This window comes from Notolepis coatsorum (assembly GCF_963971535.1).
Source record: "Notolepis coatsorum genome assembly, chromosome: 13".
NCBI lineage: Eukaryota > Metazoa > Chordata > Actinopteri > Aulopiformes > Paralepididae > Notolepis > Notolepis coatsorum.
In genome coordinates, this window is record NC_140177.1 from 67,312,201 (window position 1) to 67,339,552 (window position 27,352).

Sequence of the window (27,352 nt, forward strand, 5' to 3'; positions counted from 1 at the left end):
AAGATCTTGATCACAATCAGCCAGTATCACCTCTTCATCTGTTGGCTTGTGTAGTTTCTGCGTTGTGTTTATCTCTGGATTTTCTCATACCGGCTGTACATCGTGGTCATTCCCCTTTAATGCAATCCGTAATCATAATAATTCACCACCGTCAGACGTGTTACCTTTCTTGGAAAACGCCTCTGTAATCAGATGGAAACCAATTCTGTAATTGTCCTTGAAAAGTCTTTGAAAGGAAAACTAAATTCATTATTCTATCGTCTCTTCTGCTTTTAGTCCAATGGTGGTTGAGGCCTCTTCGTTAGCCAAAACCCTTCTTTGTTAGCCGAAGCTAGCCTCCTCGAGGCATAGGGGGGGGGGGAGGGGCCCCTCCCACCACCCTCTAGTTAGTGCTCTGTCTCTCTCTCGACATCTGCTCGTATCAGCCTTGCGTCCTGTTCTAACTTACACTGCAAGAAAACTCACAGCTATAGACTATAGTCCTTAGCAACGGCTGACCGCCCCTAGCAACCGCTACTTCTCCTGACCTACGACCCAGATTTCTCGGTCTCTCTATCTGCCTTCCCTGTGACAACGGTTATGTTGATATTAAAACACCTCTCAGCCTCTCACTCCACCCAGCTGATAACGGCCCTCTGTCTGCACAGTTTGGCTGGAGACTGTGGCAATTCCAGGTGTAGGGGTGGCAGAATAAACAACACACAGACAGGTTGCAGTTCCCAAAATGATACTCTTCTTTATTTTCTAATAAACAATAAACGTTTCACACGTCTCACTGGCTTTATAGCAATTAATCTGTCGGCCGGGCGGCATCTCCGCTCCGTGGACTGTCTCCTTGCACTGCTATGAGAGAGTGAGAGGGTGCTCTTGGGTTCCATTAAGTTCCCCCTCCTCAACAGGCGCTCTTGATGACCTTCTAGCGACAGGTGCGTCCGGAAGCGGATGCCCAAATATGGGTAGCGCCCAGCCATTGGGTCGCTACATAGCGTCCTTCAATCACCAAGCCCAACAGGCATCCTTCCTGGAGAGGGCATCTGCATTGCCATGAGCCACCCCGGACCTGTGGATGACAGAAAAGTTAAATGACTGCAATTCCAGAAACCATCGAGTCACCCTGGCATTGGTTCCCTTTGCTTTGGCCATCCAGACGAGGGGAGCGTGATCTGTCACTAGCGTGAAGCGTCTCCCCAGCAGATAATAACGGAGCGTCTCTAGTGCCCATTTAATTGCCAGACCTTCGCGCTCCACCGCAGAATAGTTGCGCTTGTGTGGTAGTAGCTTCCTGCTCACGTATAAAATTGGATGTTCCTCACCCTCCAGCTGCTGGGAGAGGACCGCCCCCAGTCCCGCCTCTGATGCATCGGTTTGTACCGCCATCTCCTTGTCGAAGTTCGGGGAGACCAGCACCGGTCCCAAACAGAGTGCCGTTTTGAGGTCCTCGAACGCTGCCTCCGGTGTCCACTTCACTGTGAACGGCCGCCGCGCCTGGGTCAAATCTGTAAGGGGAGCAGCGCGAGCAGCAAAGTTAGGGATAAATCTCCTATAATAGCTCGCTAGCCCATGAAATGTTCTGACCTGCTTCTTCATTAAAGGGCGAGGCCACTCCCTTATTGCATCAATTTTCCTCTTCTGCGGTTTTACATTGCCCCGGCCTATTGTGAATCCCAGGTACTCTGTCTCTTCTAGTCCCAGCCTGCATTTTTTTGGGTTGGCGGTGAGACCCGCCTCCCGGAGTGCACCTAACACCGCTCTCACCTTTTGGACGTGGGAGTCCCAATCTGATGAATGTATGATTATGTTGTCGAGATATGCGGCTGCATAGTCCCGATGGGGTCGTACAGTAGCACTCTGTCCATCAGCCTCTGGAAGGTAGATGGCGCCCCATGCAGGCCAAATGGGAGAACTTTGTAGTGAAACAGCCCATCTGGGGTGGAGAAAGCTGTCTTCTCCCTCGAGGCTGGGGACAGAGGGACTTGGGGGGGGTGAGAGCAACACATCCCGGGCATGCCATTTCTTTAACAGGTTAACATGGTATAGCTGTCGATGCTTCCTACGGTCGGGCTGGTGGACCTTGTAGTTGACGGGACCCACTTTTTCAATTATGTTGTATGGTCCCTGCCATTTCGCTAGGAATTTACACTCCGCTGTCGGAACCAGTACGAGGACCCGGTCCCCCACATTAAACTCACGTGGCTGTGCGCCCCGATCATAAATGCGCTTCTGTGCCTCTTACCACCGGCCAGAGCGCCTTCATCCTGTCTCTCATCAACTGCACATGCTCTATGAGAGACCGGTGGGGCGACGGCTGTTCCTCCCAAATCTCTTTTGCGATGTCCAGGAGACCCTGCGGCTTACGGGCGTAGAGCAGCTCAAACGACGAAAAGCCAGTGGAAGCCTGTGGGACTTCACGCACAGAGAACATCAGAAAGGGCAACAACTGATCCCAATTGTTCCCATCCTTTTCCATCACCTTTCTCAGCATGCTTTTTAGCGTTTTGTTAAAACGTTCGCACAACCCATCCGTCTGTGGATGGTTATATATGGAGGATCGCAACTGTTCCACTTTCATTAGTTTACACATTTCCTTTATGACCCGCGACATAAAGCACAAGCCCTGATCGGTGAGAATGGAATTGGCAATTCCCACTCGACTAAACAAATGAAATAGCTCTCGTGCTACAATTTTGGCCGTCACCGTACGTAACGGGATGGCTTCGGGGTAACGTGTTGCATAGTCTATGATTACCAGTATATACTGGTGGCCTCGGGATGATTTGACTAGTGGGCCCACCACGTCAAGGGCAATTCTTGAGAACGGTGTCTCAATGATGGGTAATGGGATCAGAGGATTTTTATAGTGTACCTTTGGTGCTGCGCGTTGACACTCTGGGCAGCTCCTGCAGTAGTCCTCTACCGCTCTCTTCATGCCCGGCCAATGGAAATGCTCCTTTATGCGTTCCATGGTTTTGTCCATGCCCAGGTGCACTCCAAGGATATGCGAATGCGCTAGCTGGAGTACAGTGGGGATGAAGAATTTCGGCACCAGCAATAGTTCTTTAACCTCATACGTTTTTTTTACGACTTGGTACAGCAGTTGTCTTTTTATTGCAAAGTGAGAATATGACAGGTTACTCACCCCCTCCACTGGATTTCCATCCACGGTTTTGACATGCGCACGGGCCTGCGTTAGGTTTGGGTCCTCCAGCTGGGCCGTTCCGAACTGACCCGCCAGGTCCCTTCCCACTTCGGGGAACTCCGCAAAGGGGTCCTGTTCACCGATATCCGTCTCGGGGTCCGCTTGGGGCTCCGGCGCGTCTTCACCCACATCCGATGCAGTATCAGTCTCACTCCCCGTTACATTCAGGGCACACACCTTCGGCTGACGTAACCCTTTCCTTTTCCTCGGTTTACCTGTAGAGGGTGGGGTGCGTGGGGAGATGACCGCTGAGCACAGCTGACGATATAGGGGGCAGTCTCGTCCAATCAGCAGTGCTACAGGCAGGTTAGGTATCACGCCGGCCGTCATCGAGCACACCCCCTTGGTGGTTGTCAGGGTGATCTGTGCTGTGGGATACAATTTTGTGTCTCCGTGAACACAGGACACGGACACTTGCGGAGCATCGGCGTCGCAGTGTGCCAAATGGGGCTGAACCAGCATTATGACACTACCCGAGTCCAGGAGCGCTACGGCATCTTTCTCGTTGACGCACACTGGTAAAAGTGTTGCTGACATTTCCTTGTGGGCCCAACAGGCCGCGCCGTAATTACACGCTTTACCGCGGGGGTCTGAAGCTGCCGCCCATGTCATGGACACATCCCTACCTGGACAGGCCCACGAGAGATGCCCTGGCTCGCCACAGTCATAGCAGCGTCTTTGGTCCTGGTCAAACAGCGGCCTTCTTCGGGGTAGTTCGGGATCACCTGCGTTCCCTACCCGGCCCCTTGGGCTGGGCTCGTCGGGACCCCTCCTCGTTCTCAGTCTCTCTGGCTTTTCCCCTCGCCCCCCTTTGAGTAACTCCCGCGTTACTTGGTGGGCCTCCACAATGTTCACTAGCTGCTCCACGGAGCGGGGGTCCGCCTGACTCACCTGTTTCTTCGTGTCATATGGGAGGGCCCTAACGAAGCGGTCCATAACAATACGTTCCAAGACAGTGGGTCCTGTGTGGTCGGTCATTAACCAGGCTCGGCTTACGTGGACTAAGTCGTGCATCTGGGAGGGCGGGGAGGCCTGTGGATCATACACCCAGTCATGGAAACGCTGCGCACGAGACTGCAGACTATGGCCGTAGCGGCTCAAAATCTCCTGCATTAGCCGGGTGTAGTTCTCGGCATGCTCCGGTGGCAGGTCCTGGTAGGCCTTTTGCGCATTACCCGACAGGAAGGGGGCCAGCAGTCCCCCCCAGTTATCCCCTGGCCAGCCCTCCCGGCTGGCGGTGCGCTCAAACGCTAGGAGATAGGCTTCTATATCCTCCTGCTCCGTCAGCTTGGGGATGAAGCGCCCAGGGTTAGGCCGCGTCCCTGAGAGTCCTTCCTCCTGCCTGTCAGAGGCCATCCGCTGGAGCTCCGCTTGGATCATCCCCGTCTGTTTCCTCTGTTCTTGTATGGCCTCCTCATGCCGGGCCTGTAGGTCCAGGTTTGCCTGTACCAGCTGCTGCACCAGCGCGTCCATCTTTCCTTCTTTCATTTATTACTTCTTTATTTTTTTACTTTGTCTATCTTCGTTTATTCTGCACCCCTTATTGCCAGTAGACTATGCCTGCATTCTCCACCACTGTGGAAATTCCAGGTGTAGGGGTGGCAGAATAAACAACACACAGACAGGTTTCAGTTCCCAAAATGATACTCTTCTTTATTTTCTAATAAACAATAAACATTTCTCACGTCTCACTTCTCCGCTCCGTGGCCTGTCTCCTTGCACTGCTACGAGAGAGTGAGAGGGTGCTCTTGGGCTCCATTAAGTTCCCCCTCCTCAACAGGCGCACCGCCGTGATTCGATAATCGATCTTGATGACCTTCTAGCGACAGGTGCGTCCGGAAGCGGACACCCAAATATGCGTAGCGCCCAGCCAGCTACGTAGCGTCCTTCAATCACCAAGCCCAGTGGTGGCTTGGGGTTGCCACAAGACACACATACATGACTGATATTATCCTCTTAAAACTCATATCTATATAGGTTATAAACCAAATGCAAATCATCGATTTCCTTCAATTCCCCCTTTGATTATAAATCACACTTTTAAAATCATAAATCATTATTTGGTTTCGAACCGATTATACCAAGAATAGACTGTTGTTGATGCAAACCAAATGGGATAACCCATGAAGATGGTGATGCTAGTGGGAGAAAGAACAGCGCTAACTTACCAGCAGCGATAAGATATTCCTTTATTGATCCCCTTTGGGAAATTCAGGCATCATAGCAGCATGGGGGATGGGGGGGTACAGGTAGTAAAAACAACACAAGCAGTCTAAACAAATAAGTCAATATAATTACTATCTAACTAACTGAAATATACAGTATTCACAGTGTCACATAAGGTGCAGTATGCATAAGGTAGTGTTATAATTTACTATCTAACTAACTGAAATATACGGTATTCACAGTATTCACATAAGGTGCAGTATGCATAAGGTAGTGTTATTGTCCTCCTTGGGTTCATATTAGTTCTAGTTGGATGTCTGGCAGCAGTCTCTGCCCACTGTTGTGGAGCCTGATGGCCGCTGGTATGAAGGACTGTCCGAGGTGGTTAGTTGAGTGTCGAGGTGTATGAGTCTGTGGCTGAACGTGCTTCTCATCTTGACGAGCTCGTCGTAGAGGGGGTGGGAGGGATTCTCCAGGATAGCAGCCAGCTTCCTTCTCAACCCCCTCTCTGCCATCACCTCTAGTCTGACCAGCTCGACTCCCACCACGGAGCTAGCCTTCCTCACCAGCTTGTTGAGCTTGTTGGTGTCCCTCGAGTTGGTGTAGCCCCCCCCCAGCATGCCACAGCATAGAAGAGGATGCTGGCCACTACAGACTGGTAAAATGACTGCAGCAGTCTATTGCAAACATTGAAGGACCTGAGTCTCCTCAGGAAGAACAGCCTGCTCTGTCCCTTCCTGTAGAGGGCCTCTGTGTTATCCGACCAGTCCAGTTTATTGTTCAGGTGTACCCCAAGGAACTTATATGACTCCACCACCTCCTCCCCTCGGATGGTGATGGGATTCGTAGTACCCTCCCCTGTGATGTTCACTCTCCTCTCCCTACAGTCTCCTTTGCGACTCTGAGACCCCCCTCTTATTTCTACAGTGTTTGGATCTGAATTAATCGGTTAAAGATCGGAGAGAGTAGGTCGAGTTAGGTTCACTTCAGTAGTCTAGTATGTGGGTTTTCACTGATTCACAAGACTGCGAGTACAAAGCAAGCTTTGGCTTGTGTATACATATAGAGGCAGTTTTTATCTGCTCATGTCGTCAGTCGGGTCAGGCGTTGGAAAACCAAGGTTGAATGATAACACTTTGAGTGCCAACGACCGCTGAGTGCCAGCAACGATAAATAGCGTTTTTTTGTCGTTTTTTGTTTTATTAGCGATTTGAATTCATATTTCATCAATCTCACGTTAGTGCTGCAAACTCTCTCTGGGCTCCATTGGGAAAATACCGCCCCCTATCGTCTCTCCCTGTTGTACTGCACCCCATTGGATTAGACTGAATTAAACACATGGGGGGGGGGGGGGGGAATCCAGTTTCCTTATTTTACTTCTCCGGCAAGCCAGCCGAAGAGATCCAAGTCATTGCCGAGCCGCAAAACAGCGTGGAATACATATTTCCAGTACCCAGCGCTGAATCAATAAACGCTATCGATATTTGGAATGGTGATCAGGAATTGGAATAATCTTTTTGGAGAACATCTGATCTGAGGTAAGGAATCTATTTTACCAGTCTTAGGATAATCAGAGCTGTTTTCACAGAGATATCAGCGTGTGCCATATGTGTGTGTATGTGTGTGCGCTGATCAGGAAATGAGAGAATCGATTTTTCAGCTCGCTTCTCTAGCGTGCATAAGTACACATATACTATCGATAATCTAGCGTTTATTTGAAAACGATTCATAAATAGGCCGAAAGATTACAACGTTTTTTGTGTATTCCAGAATATTCCAGTAAAGGGCGTTTATCACGGAATCTTAATTTTTTCCTGAAACTTTCAAGAAAACAAGGGTTTTTCAAAATGGTATAAAACGGAAATGAACCGATTAAAAAACAATCTGTTTCGACAATGTTGACTGCAAACAAGTCATTGATAAGCGACGGCCAGATTAGACACAGCCACATAGTTTATGCGTTCACAACGCTATCATTGAAGTGGGTGCTGGCATTCAACAATGTTTTGAGACGGGGAGGCGTGGCATCCAAAGTGTTAATGTAAGTGGGACAGGACATTTAGAATACTGCTGATAAAGAAATACCCTGATGTGGACAAAGTGACATGATATTCAGTTCCTAAACAACTCTGTGTTCTTCAGATAGCAGCGCAGCCGACTCGTGTGTGACGAGACTTGCAACATATGACCTCATTCCTCAACCCTACATACAGGTTACATCTTCAGAACCATGGGAACCGGTTCTAATTCCCCCTTGCTGTTTTATCTTAAAACCGTGATTTCTGTCTTTTCTTTACCAAGTTTTCTTTTTCTTTTAAATGGGTTTTTGTATGAGACAATGACAGCCACAAGGGATACTGGCCACCTCCCATGGTCACTTTACCCCCTTCTGACCATTATTACCTGTTGAATGCTATATAATGATGTAACACCTGCCCAAGATGAGCTAAACCCAGGCAAATGGAGTTCAGTAGATAGAGATAGATAGATACTTTATTAATCCCCTTGGGGAAATTCAGGTATCCAGTAGCAGCTCAGGCAGACAATAGAGAGCGATAAAAAAGGACAACCAATACAACAAACAAACAATGAAGGTCAGCGCTGATGTACAAAGTTACAATGAATTAAAATAATAAATGGTGAGCACTATTGCAGTGTTAAGTCAAATAAAATCAAATTGCTATATAAAATTACAGTATACAATTTTTTTATAAATTGCACATTGTCCCAATGGGGGGGGGGGGGGGCGCCCAGGTCATGAGAGAGAGAGAGAGAGAGAGAGAGAGAGAGAGAGCGTGGGGGGGTCATATGGTGTTGAACAGCTTTCCAAGCAAGGACTCTAAAATATGACCACTTCACTCTACACTCTCTTAAAAAACTGTCTTAGGGACATAAAAAGCTGGATGGCCCTCAACTTCCTACAGCTAAATGAAAATAAAACAGAGATCATTTTGTTTGGCCCCCCCTCTTCCACCAAAACACTCTCCAACAGCCTAGGACAACTCTCCACCCACCTCAAACCCCACGTCAAGAGCCTGGGTGTAATCTTTGACCCAGAGCTCAAATTCGACCGGCAGGTAAATGCCGTAGTCAAGTCATGCTTCTTCCAACTCTGCAACATCAGTAAAATAAAAACAATCCTTTCACCTGTCGACCTCGAAACAGTAGTCAATGCATTCATCACATCACGCCTTGACTACTGCAATGCCCTCTACACCGGCATCAGTCAGGCAGCCATGTCCCGCCTCAAAATGGTCCAGCACTCTGCAGCTAGGTTCCTTACCGGCACCAGAAAAAGAGAGCACATCACACCAGTCCTAGCCTCCCTACACTGGCTCCCAGTCCCACTTAGAATAGATTTCAAAATCCTCCTCCTCACCTTCAATGCACTATCGGGTGCAGCACCCCTATACATCACCGAGCTCATCACCCCCTACGCAGCACCAAGGTCACTAAGATCCTCCAACCAGGCTCGGCTGGTCCCCCCCGCACCAGACTAAAAAAGAGAGGCGATCGCTCCTTCAAGGCCGTAGCCCCCAAACTATGGAACCAGCTTCCCCTGGAGATTCGATCTGCCCCTACGCTGGAGACATTTAAGGCCCGTTTAAAAACCCACTTTTATTCCCTAGCCTTCGATTAATCCTGATTCTCCCACACCCTAACCCACACACTCCCATGCAATTTTATCCTGCCCCCTCCTTCTTGTATCTCTTCTTGTGCTCCTCTGTCCCCGGTGTGCTATACTGTACTTTGTGCTCCCCTATCCGCTTGTCCTATTTTTTTAATGTACTGTCCTGTCCTTTTGTGCCTTTTTGTATTTGTGTATTTTATAGGACATTGATTTTATGCTTTGACTGTACTGTACAGCACTTTGGTTGGCTCTCGAGCTTTTAAATGTGCTCTATAAATAAATTACTTGACTTGTTTTGTACGTCCATGTGAGAAATAGTTCCTTTCATTTCATTTGAAAATGGCAACATTAGCTAAAATAAACCTAGTCAAAGTACCTTTGACAAAGAAAAATATAATACATGGAATAATATTGGTGCATAGTTTTGTTTATCAGAAGTATTGTATTTAGACTTTAAAGTCCTCAAAATGAATGGAAGTGAATGAGGAGCCTGACACCTGGGAGGACTGGTGGTGAGAGTAGACCACAGGGATAGTGGTTGCTAGCTTACTGTAGATTACTTTATAGATGACCTTAGATAGAGGTAAAGAGGAGGGATATCAGTGTTTACCAGGTCTCAGTTTTGAGTAGAGAACTTAAAGTTGTGCATGACTGGGTAGTATGTAATAGACTTGTCCTTAATATCTCCAAGACTAAATGTATTGTGCTGGGAACAAAGCACAGGTTATCTACAAATCAAAAGCTTAATTTAAACTTGTGTAATTCGGCAGTTCAACAAGTTGAAAGTACTAAACTCCTTGGAGTGATGCTGGATTGCACTCTGTCTTGGTCTCAGCATATTAATTATATTGTTTTAAAAATGGGAAGAGCAATTGGTATTTCCAGGAAATGTGCTTCTTTTGTTGCCCGTCCCCTTTTATGTCAGATAGTGCAAAGTTTAGTTTTATGTCATCTTGACTATTGCTCTGCGATGTGGTCATCTGCTGCCAGTGGTGACCTCAGGAAGCTCCAGGTGGTCCAGAACAGGGCAGCACGGTTGGTACTGGGCTGCTCACTAAGGTCTAATGTGAGCCGTATGCATGCCCGCCTCTCTTGGCTTAACGTTGAAAATAGATTGTCTTTTAATATACTTGTGCTGTTCAAGTTGGTCATGAGCAGTAAAACTCCTGTTTTTATACATAATCAGATTGTTTTTGGTAATACTGTGCACGAGCATTACACTAGACGCAGGGCTATTCAACTGGCGGCCCGCGGGCCAGATCCGGCCCGCGGGATGATTCTGACCGGCCTGCCAAAGATTACATGATAATACATTTTTTTTTTTTTTTTTTTACTTTTTTCTTTTCATGTCAACGTTAACACGCACAATTGAGCAAAAAGTCACTCAATTAATGACATATTTCATTGATAAATTGAGGGAAAACTTTGCAAGTCGATTTGATGAATTTGACATGTCCAGAGAATTGATGCATTTTGTGAGCAACCCATTTGCCAATGTAGCTGCTATTTCCACAAAAGGACAAGAGTTCCTTGCATCACTTCACATTGATGAAGGTCTCCTGCAACTTGAAATAATTGACATGCAAGCATCATCTGCTCTGAAGCAGGCAATTGAGAATGAATCCACCACAACATTTTGGATAAAGTGTATTCATGTCAAGACATTCCCCAAAATAAAAACGCTGGCAATATCTGTGCTAACAATGTTTGGCTCAACATACACCTGTGAATCCAGTTTCTCTCACATGAATGCCATTAAAACAAGCAACGTGCCTCCTTGACAAATGAGCATTTGCATCACTGTTTGCGGGTAGCCCTCACTTCCTATGAACCCTCTTTCTCTGCCATTGCCCAGTCAAATAAGTGCAATCGCTCTCATTAGATGTGTGTATAGGCTAGGCCTGTCTGCCCCCCACCCCCCTGATGTTTGAGAGTTAAGAGTGGACAATAAGTGCTAATAAGATGCTGTGATTTGCTGTTGTTGCACAGACATGAAGCACTTTTTCATAAGCTCAGCTGCACTATAAATGTGTTTTTTTGTTCAAGTGTTGATGTTAGAATGTTCAGATGCACATCATGCACTTGTTTGTTTTTTATTTTATTTTTATATTGAAATGTTGAAGAGGAGATGTTGCAGTTGTTGCACAGTCATAAATGAAGCACTTTCTGCAGGAGATGTTGCAGATGTGGCACATAAATGAAGCCCTTTTTTTGAAAAGTATACTACTTTTGCAATGTAGTTAAATAAAAGTTGTTAAAATGTGGTTGCGTGTTGTGTCAAGTGTACATATATTCATAGCACGGGGAGGCGCCGTGGCAGTCCGGCCCCTGGCGCCTTGGGTTTCTGACAATGTGGCCCCCTGAACAATTTAGTTGAATAGCCCTGCACTAGAGGTTCCAGTAGTGGGCAGCTTGAATTGCCAGGTCCTAGAACCAGCGCTTTGGGGAGATATTTTATTTTTAGAGCATTAACTCTTTGGAATGGCCTGCCTCGGAACCTCTGCTGCATTTACAGTAGATTCACCTTTAAAAAGATTCTTAAATAGTTTTTAACACTGTAAAGTAATTTTTTGTTTTTGTTTTACACTAATGTAATTTTAACTATCTTAATTGTTACAGTAGGTTCATTATGCATTGTGTGTACTGACTTTTAATCATTTTGATTTTGCAATAGTGATAGTTTTTGTATGTTTTTTTGTGTGTGGACCCCAGTAAGACTAGCTGGTTGCTATCACACCAGCTAATGGGGATCCCTAATAAAATAAAATCAGACAGGGATATCGGTGTTTATCAGGTCTCATACAGGGATATAGAGGGATATCGGTGTTTATCAGGTCTCAGACAGGGATATAGAGGGATATCAGTGTTTACCAGGTCTCAGAGACAGGAATGAGGAGGGATATCAGTGTTTATCAGGTCTCAGAGACAGGAATGAGGAGGGATATCAGTGTTTATCAGGTCTCAGAGACAGGAATGAGGAGGGATATCAGTGTTTATCAGGTCCCAGACGCGTGAATACTTTACCCAAGGCAGTTGTCCTTCCGCGTTCGGTCCTGATTGGCCTCTCAGCGCCCAATCGCGTTAGCCCTACTACTCGCTCAATATCACTTCCGTTCCACAGCCCCATTTCCTCGTATTGTCGCTCCGCCGTGCATCATAATAGTAAAACTAACTATCACTCAACTCCTCGTATTGTTGCAAACTAACTATCACTCAACTTCCTCGTATTGTTTTCGCCTCCGCCGTGCATCATATACTAAAACTACCGCCGTGCATCATATACTAAAACTAACTATCACTCAACTAACTATCGCCTAACGCGCTACCGCTGAAGAGTCTTGATTGATTGAAAAGTTTATTAACAGATTGCAGAATGGGTACAAAATAGTACAGTACAGCTCAATACATACAATTGTTAAGGCGATGCAGACCAGAGAAAGACTTTCGTCTTGTTTACATCAGGGTCCCCCATTTTCAATTCATCATAACATATATGACACACACGACATACAGATAGACAGTACTGCTACATCTATACATTTATGACATACCAGATTTGCAAACACAGTACTGTTTGTGATACAAAGTGTCCAGAAAAAGAGTGTATATACATTTGACGTAGAAACTGTACATTGGAGGAGGCTGGGTTGATGTGATGTCGATTGATATGAATAGCACGTTACGTTAATAGAGAGATGAAAACAATACGTTATTTATATTGATGTGAGAGATAATACGACGTTAACTGAAAGCTGATGCACGGCGCTTGAGTGATAGTAGTATATTGAGCGAGTAGTTAGGCGATAGTAAACAATGATGCATATATTAACGTTACTGTGTGTTGTTGTAGCTATGTTAATATAATAGCGATTTTGTATTGGTTTGTCATGACAAACCAATTACATAATCCAACATATTCCAGTTAACGGTATATTTTTTTAATGATTCGTTACGGCAAAATCAATACTTCCATTTGTATAAATTAGGATAGTATTCCTCCGTGCTGCGATAGTAGGGCTAACGCGATTGGGCGCTGAGAGGCCAATCAGGGCGCGCAAACCGAACGCGGAAGGACAACTGCCTTGGGTAAAGTATTCACGCGTCCCAGACAGGGATATAGAGGGATATCAGTGTTTTATCAGGTCTCAGACAGGGATATCAGGGTTTACCAGGTCTCAGACAGGAATGAGGAGGGATATCAGTGTTTATCAGGTCTCAGAGACAGGAATGAGGAGGGATATCAGTGTTTATCAGGTCTCAGAGACAGGAATGAGGAGGGATATCAGTGTTTATCAGGTCTCAGAGACAGGAATGAGGAGGGATATCAGTGTTTATCAGGTCTCAGAGACAGGAATGAGGAGGGATATCAGTGTTTATCAGGTCTCAGAGACAGGAATGAGGAGGGATATCAGTGTTTATCAGGTCTCAGAGACAGGAATGAGGAGGGATATCAGTGTTTATCAGGTCTCAGACAGGAATGAGAAAGGATATCAGTGCATACACATTTTTATTGGGCAGAAAGAAGAAACAAAGTCAATGTTCAAACAGAACAATGTTAACAGAACAACAATGGTATGACATTTTAACATCATCTTCCTCTTCGACATAGAAATGTCTGGAATGGTGGTGGGAGGGGCTACTGCTGCAGGAAGACACACACACACATGCACACACACACACAACGCACACACACACACGTGCACACACAGAAGTTATTAACAGCTTATTCACATTAACAGTAAGATAAAATAGCTAAATAAACAGTTACAACAACATAAAAATGAACAATATTCCTCTTTGACGGTAGAACAGTATTTTACTGTATTTAGTTTCCAGTACCCATGGCATGAAGTAACCCTTCTATCTGTCTCTATGAAGTAACTCTTCTATCTGTGTCTCTATGAAGTAACTCTTCTATCTGTGTCTCTATGAAGTAACTCTTCTATCTGTGTCTCTATGAAGTAACTCTTCTATCTGTGTCTCTATGAAGTAACTCTTCTATCTGTGTCTCTGTGAAGTAACTCTTCTATCTGTGTCTCTATGAAGTAACTCTTCTATCTGTGTCTCTATGAAGTAACTCTTCTATCTGTGTCTCTATGAAGTAACTCTTCTATCTGTGTCTCTGTGAAGTAACTCTTCTATCTGTGTCTCTGTGAAGTAACTCTTCTATCTGTGTCTCTGTGAAGTAACTCTTCTATCTGTGTATCTGTGAAGTAACTCTTCTATCTGTGTCTCTGTGAAGTAACTCTTCTATCTGTGTTGTGAAGGGCCAGATTAAACCGAATATATATATTTATTTATATATATATATTTAATTGTATTTGTATATTCTCTAATATTCCCTGATATCCCTTGTATATTCCTTGTACAATATGCATTGAATATCCATTCTAGCCTACTGAACATCCCATAATAGTCTCCATTCTACTATTGGTCGAGACCTTGGTGCCAGGCTGCCATACCCCTCAGACCCAGTTCAAACGTACCGCTCGACATGTACGAACAAGTCCTAGTTCCGCGTAGGAATTTGGCTACCGCACCACTAATGGGACTATTTGTTCATAGTGCGTATATATACTGCGCTACTAAAGTAGGACTTTCTTTTCAGTCCAGTTTCTTACCCTCCAATAGAGTCACAGACGTAAAGCCTCCCCGCGACGCCACGTGTGGGAGTAAGGCCAAGTTCGCCTACCATCGGTATTGAGACATCGTGTATATTAATATTTGAATAGTCATATTTGGCACTATATCGTCGAGTTGGACGTAGTCTATTAAGCTAATAATAGTCTGTTAATATATAGTGCTTCGTGCGGTGAGAATACTACCGTAGTCAGTACCCCATCGTTTCGGGCAGAGAACTGGCTGCTTACCCAGGGTGGTTGACCCTACGTGAAGCTGCACCCGAGGAGCCCCAGAGCCGACGAGCGAGTGGACCTGTATACCGGATTATTCTACCGACGACAGCCCGCCTTCCCAGGCACGGATTATGCTTTGGATACTTTGATTATTCCATGGATAAAGACCCCCGACACTGCCGTGTGTTGGAACCCCCCCCCCTGGAGAGGACGCAAGGTGAGGAGACGCTCTGCAAGACGAGGTCTCTTCACGTCTCTCCCCCGTGGACCGGAGAGAGCCGGCCCACAAAGAGTCCACCTGCTTTCATCTGTGGTCCAAGGATCGCCGGCGCATTGAACAGCACTACAGTGGGTTCACCTGGGATACCCTTGGCCAGACGAGGCAGCCGGATTCTACCCCCCCCGCCCTCCTACTCCTGTCGGCTTACAAGCGACCGGATTAACCCCCTCTAGTGTATCTAGTATAATCATTAAAGTATCATTGCTGTTATTCCTTAACTATTCCAGGTCGTATATTTACCACCTACGCCTTCAGAGATTGGACATTCTCTATTGATATACCGACGAATACTCCTTGCCATAAAAGTGCATACTATTTCAATTCATAAATGTAATTAAGTGATTAAGTGTTTATTCTACACACCATCGCTGTGTAGGAAATAAAGACCTGTTTCTAATTCGTACATTTGTGTTGGATCCGTTTCATCTACGTGAGAGTGTTCATGATAATATATTTATGCCGTGTACTGGGTGGCCGAATATTAAGTACAAAGGTAGTGGTAGTAAGTATCATATCTAGTAATACAGTCAGGGAATTGTACCCCTCAGTTACAATTGGTCCTTCGAGCCGGATGGTAATTAGTGTAATATTAATATAGTGTTATTAATATTGAAATGGCCTATGATGAACACTCCACAAAACGATCCTCCTAACCAACGCCCGCAGCGCGAACGACGGCTCCCTCAGTACTTAGAGGCTTACGCTGTCAGTCAACAACCTAGTCTTCTACTAACAGTAAACGCGGTAAAACTAGAAAGTAAAAGTATGTCTAACCCCAACGCCCAGACTACCCCGACCATAGAGGCCCCTACGGGCTCTAATGTAACTGACCAAGTTCACGGTGGGGACCAGTGGGAACCAGACATGACTTCACACCCCGCCAGTACTGAAGAAGTAGTCCCCGATGAGTCCCGGGAGGAATACAACGCTACCGAGAGAGAACTCGGCACGGAAGAAGACGGGGAGAGCACCGTGGAGATAGAGCTCCAAGGCTCCGCAAGGAGTACCCCGAGGGAAGGCTCCCCTATACAACCGCCTTCTCCCAGCGAGGCAGAGAGGACCCTACAGCAGGCATTCCTCGTCAGCCTGAAAGCCTCTACTGAACGCGATAGACTCCAGGGTGAACGCGATTGATTGCAGCTACAGCAACGGAGCGAAGAAGAGCACATACGCCTGGAAATAAGACGCATTCAGATGGAAGAGAATGTGGCCCGAGACCGAGCAGACAGCCAGCGAGCAGCTGCTGGTGCTCAACGGGACGCAGCGCGCGACAGACAGCAGTCGCAACTAATAGAACAGCTGATCAGACGGACAACACCCTCTCCCTCCGCCAGAGGCTCCAGGAACTCGTCTAGACACACCTCCAGGGCGGCATCCCCTAGCCGAGTAAACAACCCTGAACTTGACCAACAGACGAGGTCTATACCCCCCACAGACCACCTCCCCCCACCGGTCCAAGCGAGACCTAGCAACCGGGAAGGAGCAGCATATCCTGTGGAGAGGCTAAACCAGAGACTACAAGCACTGGATGACCTAACTGAAGACGAAGAGGAAGAGGAGGAGAACCACGCCCGAAGACAGCACAGTACTCTACCGGACCAGGAGGTCCGGTACAGCCCAGGCTATACTCCCGCGGAGCTGCGCTACAGACCCCCGACTCTATACACGGGTGAGCACGACGCACGACCCGCACCGAGGAACAGCACCTGGACAAGCGGGCCATGGTACACTGCCGGTACCAGCCCATACCAAGGAGAGGGAGGAGACTCGCCTAGGAGGCCTCTCCCCCAACGCTCGCCGATGTATCCACAGTCAGCGTCATACATTGGCACGCCTATGGTACCCCACTTCACCCAAGAGAACCGGGCCCAGTATACAGAACTCCGCATGTGTCTGGAGACCATGTTGGTGGATGTATTGGATGAACGCCACAAATACGCCATCCTACTGCAGCACTTAAAGGTGCCCCGCGCACATAATATAGCGCTCGCCTACGCGACTTCCACCACCCCATACACAGCAGCGCTGGTAGCACTGGACCAGAGGTATGGGCGCATATGGGATTACGTGATCCAGGAGATCCGACACATCGACCGCTTACCCCCAGCAATAGACAATCGAGCACTGGACGACCTGTCCATCAGAGTGCAGTCCCTGGTAGGGATGTTGGGAGCGCAAAGAGAGAAGGGGAAGTATGAACTTTACGCCAACTCAAATGTGGAAAGGATTCTGGAGAAGCTGCCGCCCGCTCGTCAGGAGCGCTTTAGGCGGCAGAGGGACCACAGAGACCCGAATGGCCCCGAACCGAACCTCCTCGATCTAGCAGACTTCCTGGCGAAAGAAGTCAGCAGCCTACGGCTAGATACATTCGGACGGAGCACCCCTGGCTCCAGAGAAGGAACCAGACGACTAAATGATGGAAGAAGATCGGTGACTGTGATGCACCAATCGGAGTCAGTACCGAGCAGCAGGAGCCACAGTACCCCCTCCAGAACGGAGAAGTGGAAGATAGTGTGCCCCTACTGTGAGAAAGAACACTGGCTAGCGCAATGTGACTCCTTCCCCAAGCTGAACGCGGAGGAAGCAGGTCAATGGATAAAGTCCAACAAGCGCTGTTTTCGCTGTGCGCGCTCACACATGGCAGCCGAATGCCGCTTAAAGAAAAGGTGCACCAAGTGCGATGGAGCCCATCTGGACATACTTCACGACAGTAACAGACGGCGCCCTTCACCTGCACCATCCAGCCGCAAAGCGAGCGTCATGTACATCGATCCCGCCAGCAGCAGTGGAGCCCGAGTACTCCTAAAAGTAGTGCGTGTGACACTAAGCTACCAGAATAAAGTCCTGGACACTTACGCCGTCCTCGATGACGGGTCAGAGAAGACCCTGCTGCTCGCCTCCGCTGCGGCCCAGCTAGGGCTGCGGGGAAGCGAAACCCAAATGACAATTCGGACAATAAGACGAGATTTGAAGACGATAAAGGGCGAGAATGTCTCATTCTCTATCGCAGCAAGCGGCCAGCCTGAGCGACGGTACCAGATTGCAGACGCTTTCACCAGCCAAGAAATAGGACTGTCGCGGTACACATACCCCGTCGCCAAGCTGATGGAGAAATATGCACATCTGCGCAAGTTACCGATCCCGCTCATAGACAATGCTATGCCGACCCTGTTGATAGGCTCCGACCATGCAGACCTCATTGTCCCGATAGACCGGGTTCATACCGGACCCCGAGGCTGCCCTGCAGCAGTCGAGACCCGTTTGGGATGGACTCTCCAAGGCCCGCTCGCCAAATCTCTCAACCGAAGTACAGCCACTAGATGTCTCCACTCCCGAGTCACAGAGGGAGAAACCGCACTCCTGCAACACGTAGAGCGGCTATGGACCCTAGAACAAATGCCCTTTAAGAACGGAAAGAAAGACATTGGCTCTAAAGATGACATTTACGCAATTCACCTCCTCGAGACAGGGACCAAGAGAGTCCCGGTCAACGGCGTGTTGAGATACGCCACGCCACTCCTGCGGCGAGAAGGAATGCCTACTTTCCACGCCAAGACAGACGCCACAGAACGGTACCTGCTGAACACGGAGCGGCGCTTAGCCAAGAACCCCGCCCAAGAGAGTGTATACCGCGCTGAGATTGAGAAGCTCATCACAGCGGGACACGTCACAAAGATGGACATTAAAGAGGCTGACCAGACCACTGAATCGTGGTACGTGCCCCACCACAAGGTCCATCACAACGGTAAAGACCGCATAGTATTTAACTGCAGCTACCAGATCGGATCCCAAAATCTGAATAAAGAGTTACTGCCCGGTCCCACACTCGGCCCCTCCCTACTCGGCGTTCTACTCCGCTTCCGCCAGGAAAAGGTGGCCATCAGCGGGGACATTAAAGGAATGTTCCTGCAGGTGAGATTAGTAGAGGCGGACAAGCCCCTGTTACGGTTCCTATGGAGAGAGAAGCCAGGAGATGAGCACCCAGCCATCTACCAATGAGAAGTCCTCCCCTTCGGAACAACGTGCAGCCCCTGCTGTGCGACATTTGCACTACAGAAACATGTAGCAGAGGACCCAGCAGCGGACGAAGAGGTCCGACACAGCGTAAAGAACAGCTTCTACGTAGACAACTGTCTACAAAGCCTTTCAACCCAGGAAGAAGCCGAGGCTCTCCTGATTAAACTCCGCGCCTCATTGATCAAAGGCGGCTTTGATCTCAGGCAGTGGGCCAGCAGCGATCCGCAAGTACTGCGCAGCCTCTCCTCCGAGGACAAGGCAGCCAGCAGCGAGACCTGGATGGCTACAATCCCGGGAGAAGCCCAGGAGATGACCCTGGGATTGGTGTGGCGATTCAAAACAGATTCGCTTCACTACAGACACAAGCCCCTGACTACGGAGCAGGGAAGGCCGGCGGCGGCGCCGACCACCAGACGGAGTGTGTACACAACACTCGCCCGACAATATGACCCGCTAGGATGTATTCTACCGTACACCACCAGGGCAAAAATGATTGTACGAGCATTGTGGGACAAGGACCAGGGCTGGGACGACCCCATTCCCGCACACTTGCATCCACCTGGAGAGAGTGGGAGATGGAGCTCCACTCACTCCCAGGCGTTAATATGCGCCGAAGCTACTTCCCACCCACGGTGAGGCCAGAGACATGTAAAATGGACTTACACGTCTTCAGTGACGCCTCAGAGGTCGCATACGGATCAGTAGCCTACTTGCGGGCCCAAGACCAGGGGGGAGAGATCTACACAGCATTTGTCCTCGCCCGCTCGAGAATAGCCCCACGCAAGCAACAATCTATCCCACGTCTAGAGCTCTGCGCAGCCCTAGCCGGAGCGCACCTAGCCACGCTCATCCAACGTGAGCTCACCATACCGGTGTCTAGAACAATCCTGTGGTCAGATTCCACGACGGTACTCGCCTGGATCAAATCGGACTCATGCAAGTACAAAGTCTTCGTGGGAGTCAGAGTCACCGAGATTCAAGACTTAACCGAAGAGTTAACCGGAGAAACAGAGTGGCGCTACGTTGATACAAAACAGAACCCAGCTGACGTCATCACCCGGGGGATGCCCCTGGATGACCTCACCCGTCGCAATGTCTACAGTGACGGCCCCGCATTCCTAAGACTCCCGGAAGGACAGTGGCCCATGCCTATCCCGAGGGAAGCAAGTCCAGAGGAGGTGGAAATTAAGAAGTCTGTGTTCTGTGGATTGAGCACCGTAGCCTCCACCGACCCTAACATAAACGATTGCACGTCCATAGAGAGTGCACAACAAAGAACATTCCTGCGGTACCACCCGGAGTGCAAGTCCCCCGCTGATATGTCAGCAGCTAACTACGAGGAAGCAGAATTGCTTCTACTGCAGCGAGCCCAGAGAGACTCGTTCCCCGATGAATTGGCCTGTCTACAGGGAGGAAAGCCCGTCCCATCCGACAGCAGATTAATTCATCTGGCCCCCGAGAGCGACGCTCATACCCTCATCAGAGTGGGTGGTCGCCTACGCAGAGCCCCCAATCTACCGGATGACATTAAATACCCGATCGTATTGAACAGCCGACACAAGGTCACAGAGCTGATTATAAAGAAATACGATGAGGATGTACATCACGCAGGAGCAGAAAGAGTCTTCGCGGAAATCAGACGTCGTTACTGGATCCTACAAGGAAGAGAGGCGGTACGACGCTTCCAACGAACATGTCTAGACTGCCGCAAGTGGCGCGCGCAGCCCAGCATACCAAGGATGGCTGACCTTCCTCCATGTCGCCTCCGAATCGGTGACAAGCCATTCCACTCAACGGGTATGGACTGCTTTGGCCCGCTGCACATAAAGAAAGGAAGAGGAACCGAGAAGCGGTGGGGTATTGTATTCAAATGCATGACCACCAGAGCGATACACATCGAGCTTCTCCCGACCATGAGCACAGACTCATTCCTTATGGCCTTCCGTAGATTCACATCACGGAAGGGAAGACCGTCTACCCTATTGTCCGATCATGGGACAAACTTCAAAGGCGGCGAAAGAGAGCTGAGAGAGAGCTTCCAAGCTATGGGCCCAGAACTTAAGACCCACCTCGCTCCAGCACAGGTTGATTTCCAATTCAACCCCCCAAACGCACCCCACTTCGGTGGCACTTGGGAACGAGAAGTGCGCTCCATAAAGACAGCCCTGTACGCAGTACTTGGGGCCCAGACTGTGGCGGAAGAAGTCCTACTGACAGTCCTCACGGAGATTGAGGGAGTACTTAACTCGAAGCCCCTCGGATATGTCTCCAGTGATGTGGCGGATATCGACCCAGTTACCCCCAACACACTCCTGATGAGGCGGCTAGATCCTGCATTACCACAGACAATGTACCGGCCTGAAGAAGCGAACGGCCGACGAATGTGGAGGTACAGCCAAGTATTAGCCGACAAGTTTTGGAACAGTTTCCTACTGCACTACCTACCGTCTCTACAGACCCGCCAGAAGTGGGTAAAGGAGAGAGACAATTTGACAGAAGGAACAGTCGTCATGATTATTGATCAATCACTGCCCAGAGCTATGTGGCCGGCCGGCCGCGTAAGCAAAGTGATCACCGGTGCCGACGGCAAGGTCCGAGCAGCTGAAGTGCTCGTCCAGGGTCGCACTTACACCCGTCCCGTGGCAAGGCTCATAGAACTGCCTCGACTCCCAGACACAATCGATGATGACCATGACCCTACAACCCTATGACTTTGTGAAGTTGACTGACCCCTACAGCAAACCCTTATGTGTAAATAGACAACGCGATTAATCTGTCTCTGTTTAACTGATTAGGTCTGGGACCTATTCAGGGGGTGGCTGTTGTGAAGGGCCAGATTAAACCGAATATATATATTTATTTATATATATATATTTAATTGTATTTGTATATTCTCTAATATTCCCTGATATCCCTTGTATATTCCTTGTACAATATGCATTGAATATCCATTCTAGCCTACTGAACATCCCATAATAGTCTCCATTCTACTATTGGTCGAGACCTTGGTGCCAGGCTGCCATACCCCTCAGACCCAGTTCAAACGTACCGCTCGACATGTACGAACAAGTCCTAGTTCCGCGTAGGAATTCGGCTACCGCACCACTAATGGGACTATTTGTTCATAGTGCGTATATATACTGCGCTACTAAAGTAGGACTTTCTTTTCAGTCCAGTTTCTTACCCTCCAATAGAGTCACAGACGTAAAGCCTCCCCGCGACGCCACGTGTGGGAGTAAGGCCAAGTTCGCCTACCATCGGTATTGAGACATCGTGTATATTAATATTTGAATAGTCATATTTGGCACTATATCGTCGAGTTGGACGTAGTCTATTAAGCTAATAATAGTCTGTTAATATATAGTGCTTCGTGCGGTGAGAATACTACCGTAGTCAGTACCCCATCGTTTCGGGCAGAGAACTGGCTGCTTACCCAGGGTGGTTGACCCTACGTGAAGCTGCACCCGAGGAGCCCCAGAGCCGACGAGCGAGTGGACCTGTATACCGGATTATTCTACCGACGACAGCCCGCCTTCCCAGGCACGGATTATGCTTTGGATACTTTGATTATTCCATGGATAAAGACCCCCGACACTGCCGTGTGTTGGAACCCCCCCCCCCTGGAGAGGACGCAAGGTGAGGAGACGCTCTGCAAGACGAGGTCTCTTCACGTCTCTCCCCCGTGGACCGGAGAGAGCCGGCCCACAAAGAGTCCACCTGCTTTCATCTGTGGTCCAAGGATCGCCGGCGCATTGAACAGCACTACAGTGGGTTCACCTGGGATACCCTTGGCCAGACGAGGCAGCCGGATTCTACCCCCCCCCCCCCTCCTACTCCTGTCGGCTTACAAGCGACCGGATTAACCCCCTCTAGTGTATCTAGTATAATCATTAAAGTATCATTGCTGTTATTCCTTAACTATTCCAGGTCGTATATTTACCACCTACGCCTTCAGAGATTGGACATTCTCTATTGATATACCGACGAATACTCCTTGCCATAAAAGTGCATACTATTTCAATTCATAAATGTAATTAAGTGATTAAGTGTTTATTCTACACACCATCGCTGTGTAGGAAATAAAGACCTGTTTCTAATTCGTACATTTGTGTTGGATCCGTTTCATCTACGTGAGAGTGTTCATGATAATATATGTATGCCGTGTACTGGGTGGCCGAATATTAAGTACAAAGGTAGTGGTAGTAAGTATCATATCTAGTAATACAGTCAGGGAATTGTACCCCTCAGTTACAATCTGTGTCTCTATGAAGTAACTATTCTATCTGTGTCTCTGTGAAGTAACTCTTCTATCTGTGTCTCTATGAAGTAACTCTTCTATCTGTGTCTCTGTGAAGTAACTCTTCTATCTGTGTCTCTGTGAAGTAACTCTTCTATCTGTGTCTCTGTGAAGTAACTCTTCTATCTGTGTCTCTATGAAGTAACTCTTCTATCTGTGTCTCTATGAAGTAACTCTTCTATCTGTGTCTCTGTGAAGTAACTCTTCTATCTGTGTCTCTATGAAGTAACTCTTCTATCTGTGTCTCTATGAAGTAACTCTTCTATCTGTGTCTCTATGAAGTAACTCTTCTATCTGTGTATCTGTGAAGTAACCCTTCTATCTGTGTATCTATGAAGTAACTCTTCTATCTGTCTCTATGAAGTAACTCTTCTATCTGTCTCTGTGAAGTAACTCTTCTATCTGTGTCTCTGTGAAGTAACTCTTCTATCTGTGTCTCTATGAAGTAACTCTTCTATCTGTGTCTCTATGAAGTAACTCTTCTATCTGTGTCTCTGTGAAGTAACTCTTCTATCTGTGTCTCTGTGAAGTAACTCTTCTATCTGTGTCTCTATGAAGTAACTCTTCTATCTGTGTCTCTATGAAGTAACTCTTCTATCTGTGTCTCTGTGAAGTAACTCTTCTATCTGTGTCTCTGTGAAGTAACTCTTCTATCTGTGTCTCTGTGAAGTAACCCTTCTATCTGTGTATCTGTGAAGTAACCCTTCTATCTGTGTCTCTATGAAGTAACTCTTCTATCTGTGTCTCTATGAAGTAACTCTTCTATCTGTGTCTCTATGAAGTAACTCTTCTATCTGTGTCTCTATGAAGTAACTCTTCTATCTGTGTCTCTATGAAGTAACTCTTCTATCTGTGTCTCTATGAAGTAACTCTTCTATCTGTGTCTCTATGAAGTAACTCTTCTATCTGTGTATCTGTGAAGTAACTCTTCTATCTGTGTCTCTATGAAGTAACTCTTCTATCTGTGTCTCTGTGAAGTAACTCTTCTATCTGTGTCTCTATGAAGTAACTCTTCTATCTGTGTCTCTATGAAGTAACTCTTCTATCTGTGTCTCTGTGAAGTAACTCTTCTATCTGTGTCTCTGTGAAGTAACTCTTCTATCTGTGTCTCTGTGAAGTAACTCTTCTATCTGTGTCTCTGTGAAGTAACTCTTCTATCTGTGTATCTGTGAAGTAACTCTTCTATCTGTGTCTCTGTGAAGTAACTATTCTATCTGTGTCTCTGTGAAGTAACTCTTCTATCTGTGTATCTGTGAAGTAACTCTTCTATCTGTGTCTCTATGAAGTAACTCTTCTATCTGTGTCTCTATGAAGTAACTCTTCTATCTGTGTATCTGTGAAGTAACTCTTCTATCTGTGTCTCTGTGAAGTAACTCTTCTATCTGTGTCTCTGTGAAGTAACTCTTCTATCTGTGTCTCTGTGAAGTAACTCTTCTATCTGTGTCTCTGTGAAGTAACTCTTCTATCTGTGTCTCTATGAAGTAACTCTTCTATCTGTGTCTCTATGAAGTAACTCTTCTATCTGTGTCTCTGTGAAGTAACTCTTCTATCTGTGTCTCTATGAAGTAACTCTTCTATCTGTGTATCTGTGAAGTAACTCTTCTATCTGTGTCTCTATGAAGTAACTCTTCTATCTGTGTCTCTGTGAAGTAACTCTTCTATCTGTGTCTCTATGAAGTAACTCTTCTATCTGTGTCTCTATGAAGTAACTCTTCTATCTGTGTCTCTGTGAAGTAACTCTTCTATCTGTGTCTCTGTGAAGTAACTCTTCTATCTGTGTCTCTGTGAAGTAACTCTTCTATCTGTGTCTCTGTGAAGTAACTCTTCTATCTGTGTATCTGTGAAGTAACTCTTCTATCTGTGTCTCTGTGAAGTAACTATTCTATCTGTGTCTCTGTGAAGTAACTCTTCTATCTGTGTATCTGTGAAGTAACTCTTCTATCTGTGTCTCTATGAAGTAACTCTTCTATCTGTGTCTCTATGAAGTAACTCTTCTATCTGTGTATCTGTGAAGTAACTCTTCTATCTGTGTCTCTGTGAAGTAACTCTTCTATCTGTGTCTCTGTGAAGTAACTCTTCTATCTGTGTCTCTGTGAAGTAACTCTTCTATCTGTGTCTCTGTGAAGTAACTCTTCTATCTGTGTCTCTATGAAGTAACTCTTCTATCTGTGTCTCTATGAAGTAACTCTTCTATCTGTGTCTCTGTGAAGTAACTCTTCTATCTGTGTCTCTATGAAGTAACTCTTCTATCTGTGTCTCTATGAAGTAACTCTTCTATCTGTGTCTCTGTGAAGTAACTCTTCTATCTGTGTCTCTGTGAAGTAACTCTTCTATCTGTGTCTCTGTGAAGTAACTCTTCTATCTGTGTCTCTGTGAAGTAACTCTTCTATCTGTGTATCTGTGAAGTAACTCTTCTATCTGTGTCTCTGTGAAGTAACTATTCTATCTGTGTCTCTGTGAAGTAACTCTTCTATCTGTGTATCTGTGAAGTAACTCTTCTATCTGTGTCTCTATGAAGTAACTCTTCTATCTGTGTCTCTATGAAGTAACTCTTCTATCTGTGTATCTGTGAAGTAACTCTTCTATCTGTGTCTCTGTGAAGTAACTCTTCTATCTGTGTCTCTGTGAAGTAACTCTTCTATCTGTGTCTCTGTGAAGTAACTCTTCTATCTGTGTCTCTGTGAAGTAACTCTTCTATATGTGTCTCTATGAAGTAACTCTTCTATCTGTGTCTCTATGAAGTAACTCTTCTATCTGTGTCTCTGTGAAGTAACTCTTCTATCTGTGTCTCTATGAAGTAACTCTTCTATCTGTGTCTCTATGAAGTAACTCTTCTATCTGTGTCTCTGTGAAGTAACTCTTCTATCTGTGTCTCTATGAAGTAACTCTTCTATCTGTGTCTCTATGAAGTAACTCTTCTATCTGTGTCTCTATGAAGTAACTCTTCTATCTGTGTCTCTATGAAGTAACTCTTCTATCTGTGTCTCTATGAAGTAACTCTTCTATCTGTGTCTCTATGAAGTAACTCTTCTATCTGTGTATCTGTGAAGTAACTCTTCTATCTGTGTCTCTGTGAAGTAACTCTTCTATCTGTGTCTCTGTGAAGTAACTCTTCTGTCTGTGTCTCTATGAAGTAACTCTTCTATCTGTGTCTCTGTGAAGTAACTCTTCTATCTGTGTCTCTGTGAAGTAACTCTTCTATCTGTGTCTCTATGAAGTAACTATTCTATCTGTGTCTCTGTGAAGTAACTCTTCTATCTGTGTCTCTATGAAGTAACTCTTCTATCTGTCTCTATGAAGTAACTCTTCTATCTGTGTCTCTGTGAAGTAACTCTTCTATCTGTGTCTCTATGAAGTAACTCTTCTATCTGTGTCTCTGTGAAGTAACTCTTCTATCTGTGTCTCTATGAAGTAACTCTTCTATCTGTGTCTCTGTGAAGTAACTCTTCTATCTGTGTCTCTATGAAGTAACTTTTCTATCTGTGTCTCTATGAAGTAACTCTTCTATCTGTGTCTCTGTGAAGTAACTCTTCTATCTGTGTCTCTATGAAGTAACTCTTCTCTCTTCTATCTGTGTCTCTATGAAGTAACTCTTCTATCTGTCTCTATGAAGTAACTCTTCTATCTGTGTCTCTATGAAGTAACTCTTCTATCTGTGTCTCTGTGAAGTAACTCTTCTATCTGTGTCTCTATGAAGTAACTCTTCTATCTGTGTCTCTATGAAGTAACTCTTCTATCTGTGTATCTGTGAAGTAACTCTTCTATCTGTGTCTCTATGAAGTAACTCTTCTATCTGTGTCTCTGTGAAGTAACTCTTCTATCTGTGTCTCTATGAAGTAACTCTTCTATCTGTGTCTCTGTGAAGTAACTCTTCTATCTGTGTATCTGTGAAGTAACTCTTCTATCTGTG

General features: G+C 46.7%; 1 protein-coding gene across 2 annotated transcripts in view; it reads right to left on the bottom strand.

Moving 5' to 3' along the window:
* Nucleotides 1-13,494: 13,494 nt before the first annotated feature.
* LOC311238924 (cilia- and flagella-associated protein 20) overlaps nucleotides 13,495-27,352 on the bottom strand; it is a 95,997-nt gene continuing 82,139 nt past the window's right edge. The window contains exon 6 of one of the 2 annotated variants that reach the window (XM_084327123.1): nucleotides 13,495-13,632. In XM_084327123.1, coding sequence (XP_084183249.1) covers nucleotides 13,630-13,632 — 3 coding nt within the window. In that variant the 3' untranslated portion in view covers nucleotides 13,495-13,629. Of the gene's footprint in view, nucleotides 13,636-27,352 lie in introns of both variants that reach the window. The other variant, XM_084327122.1, reaches the window with a different exon arrangement.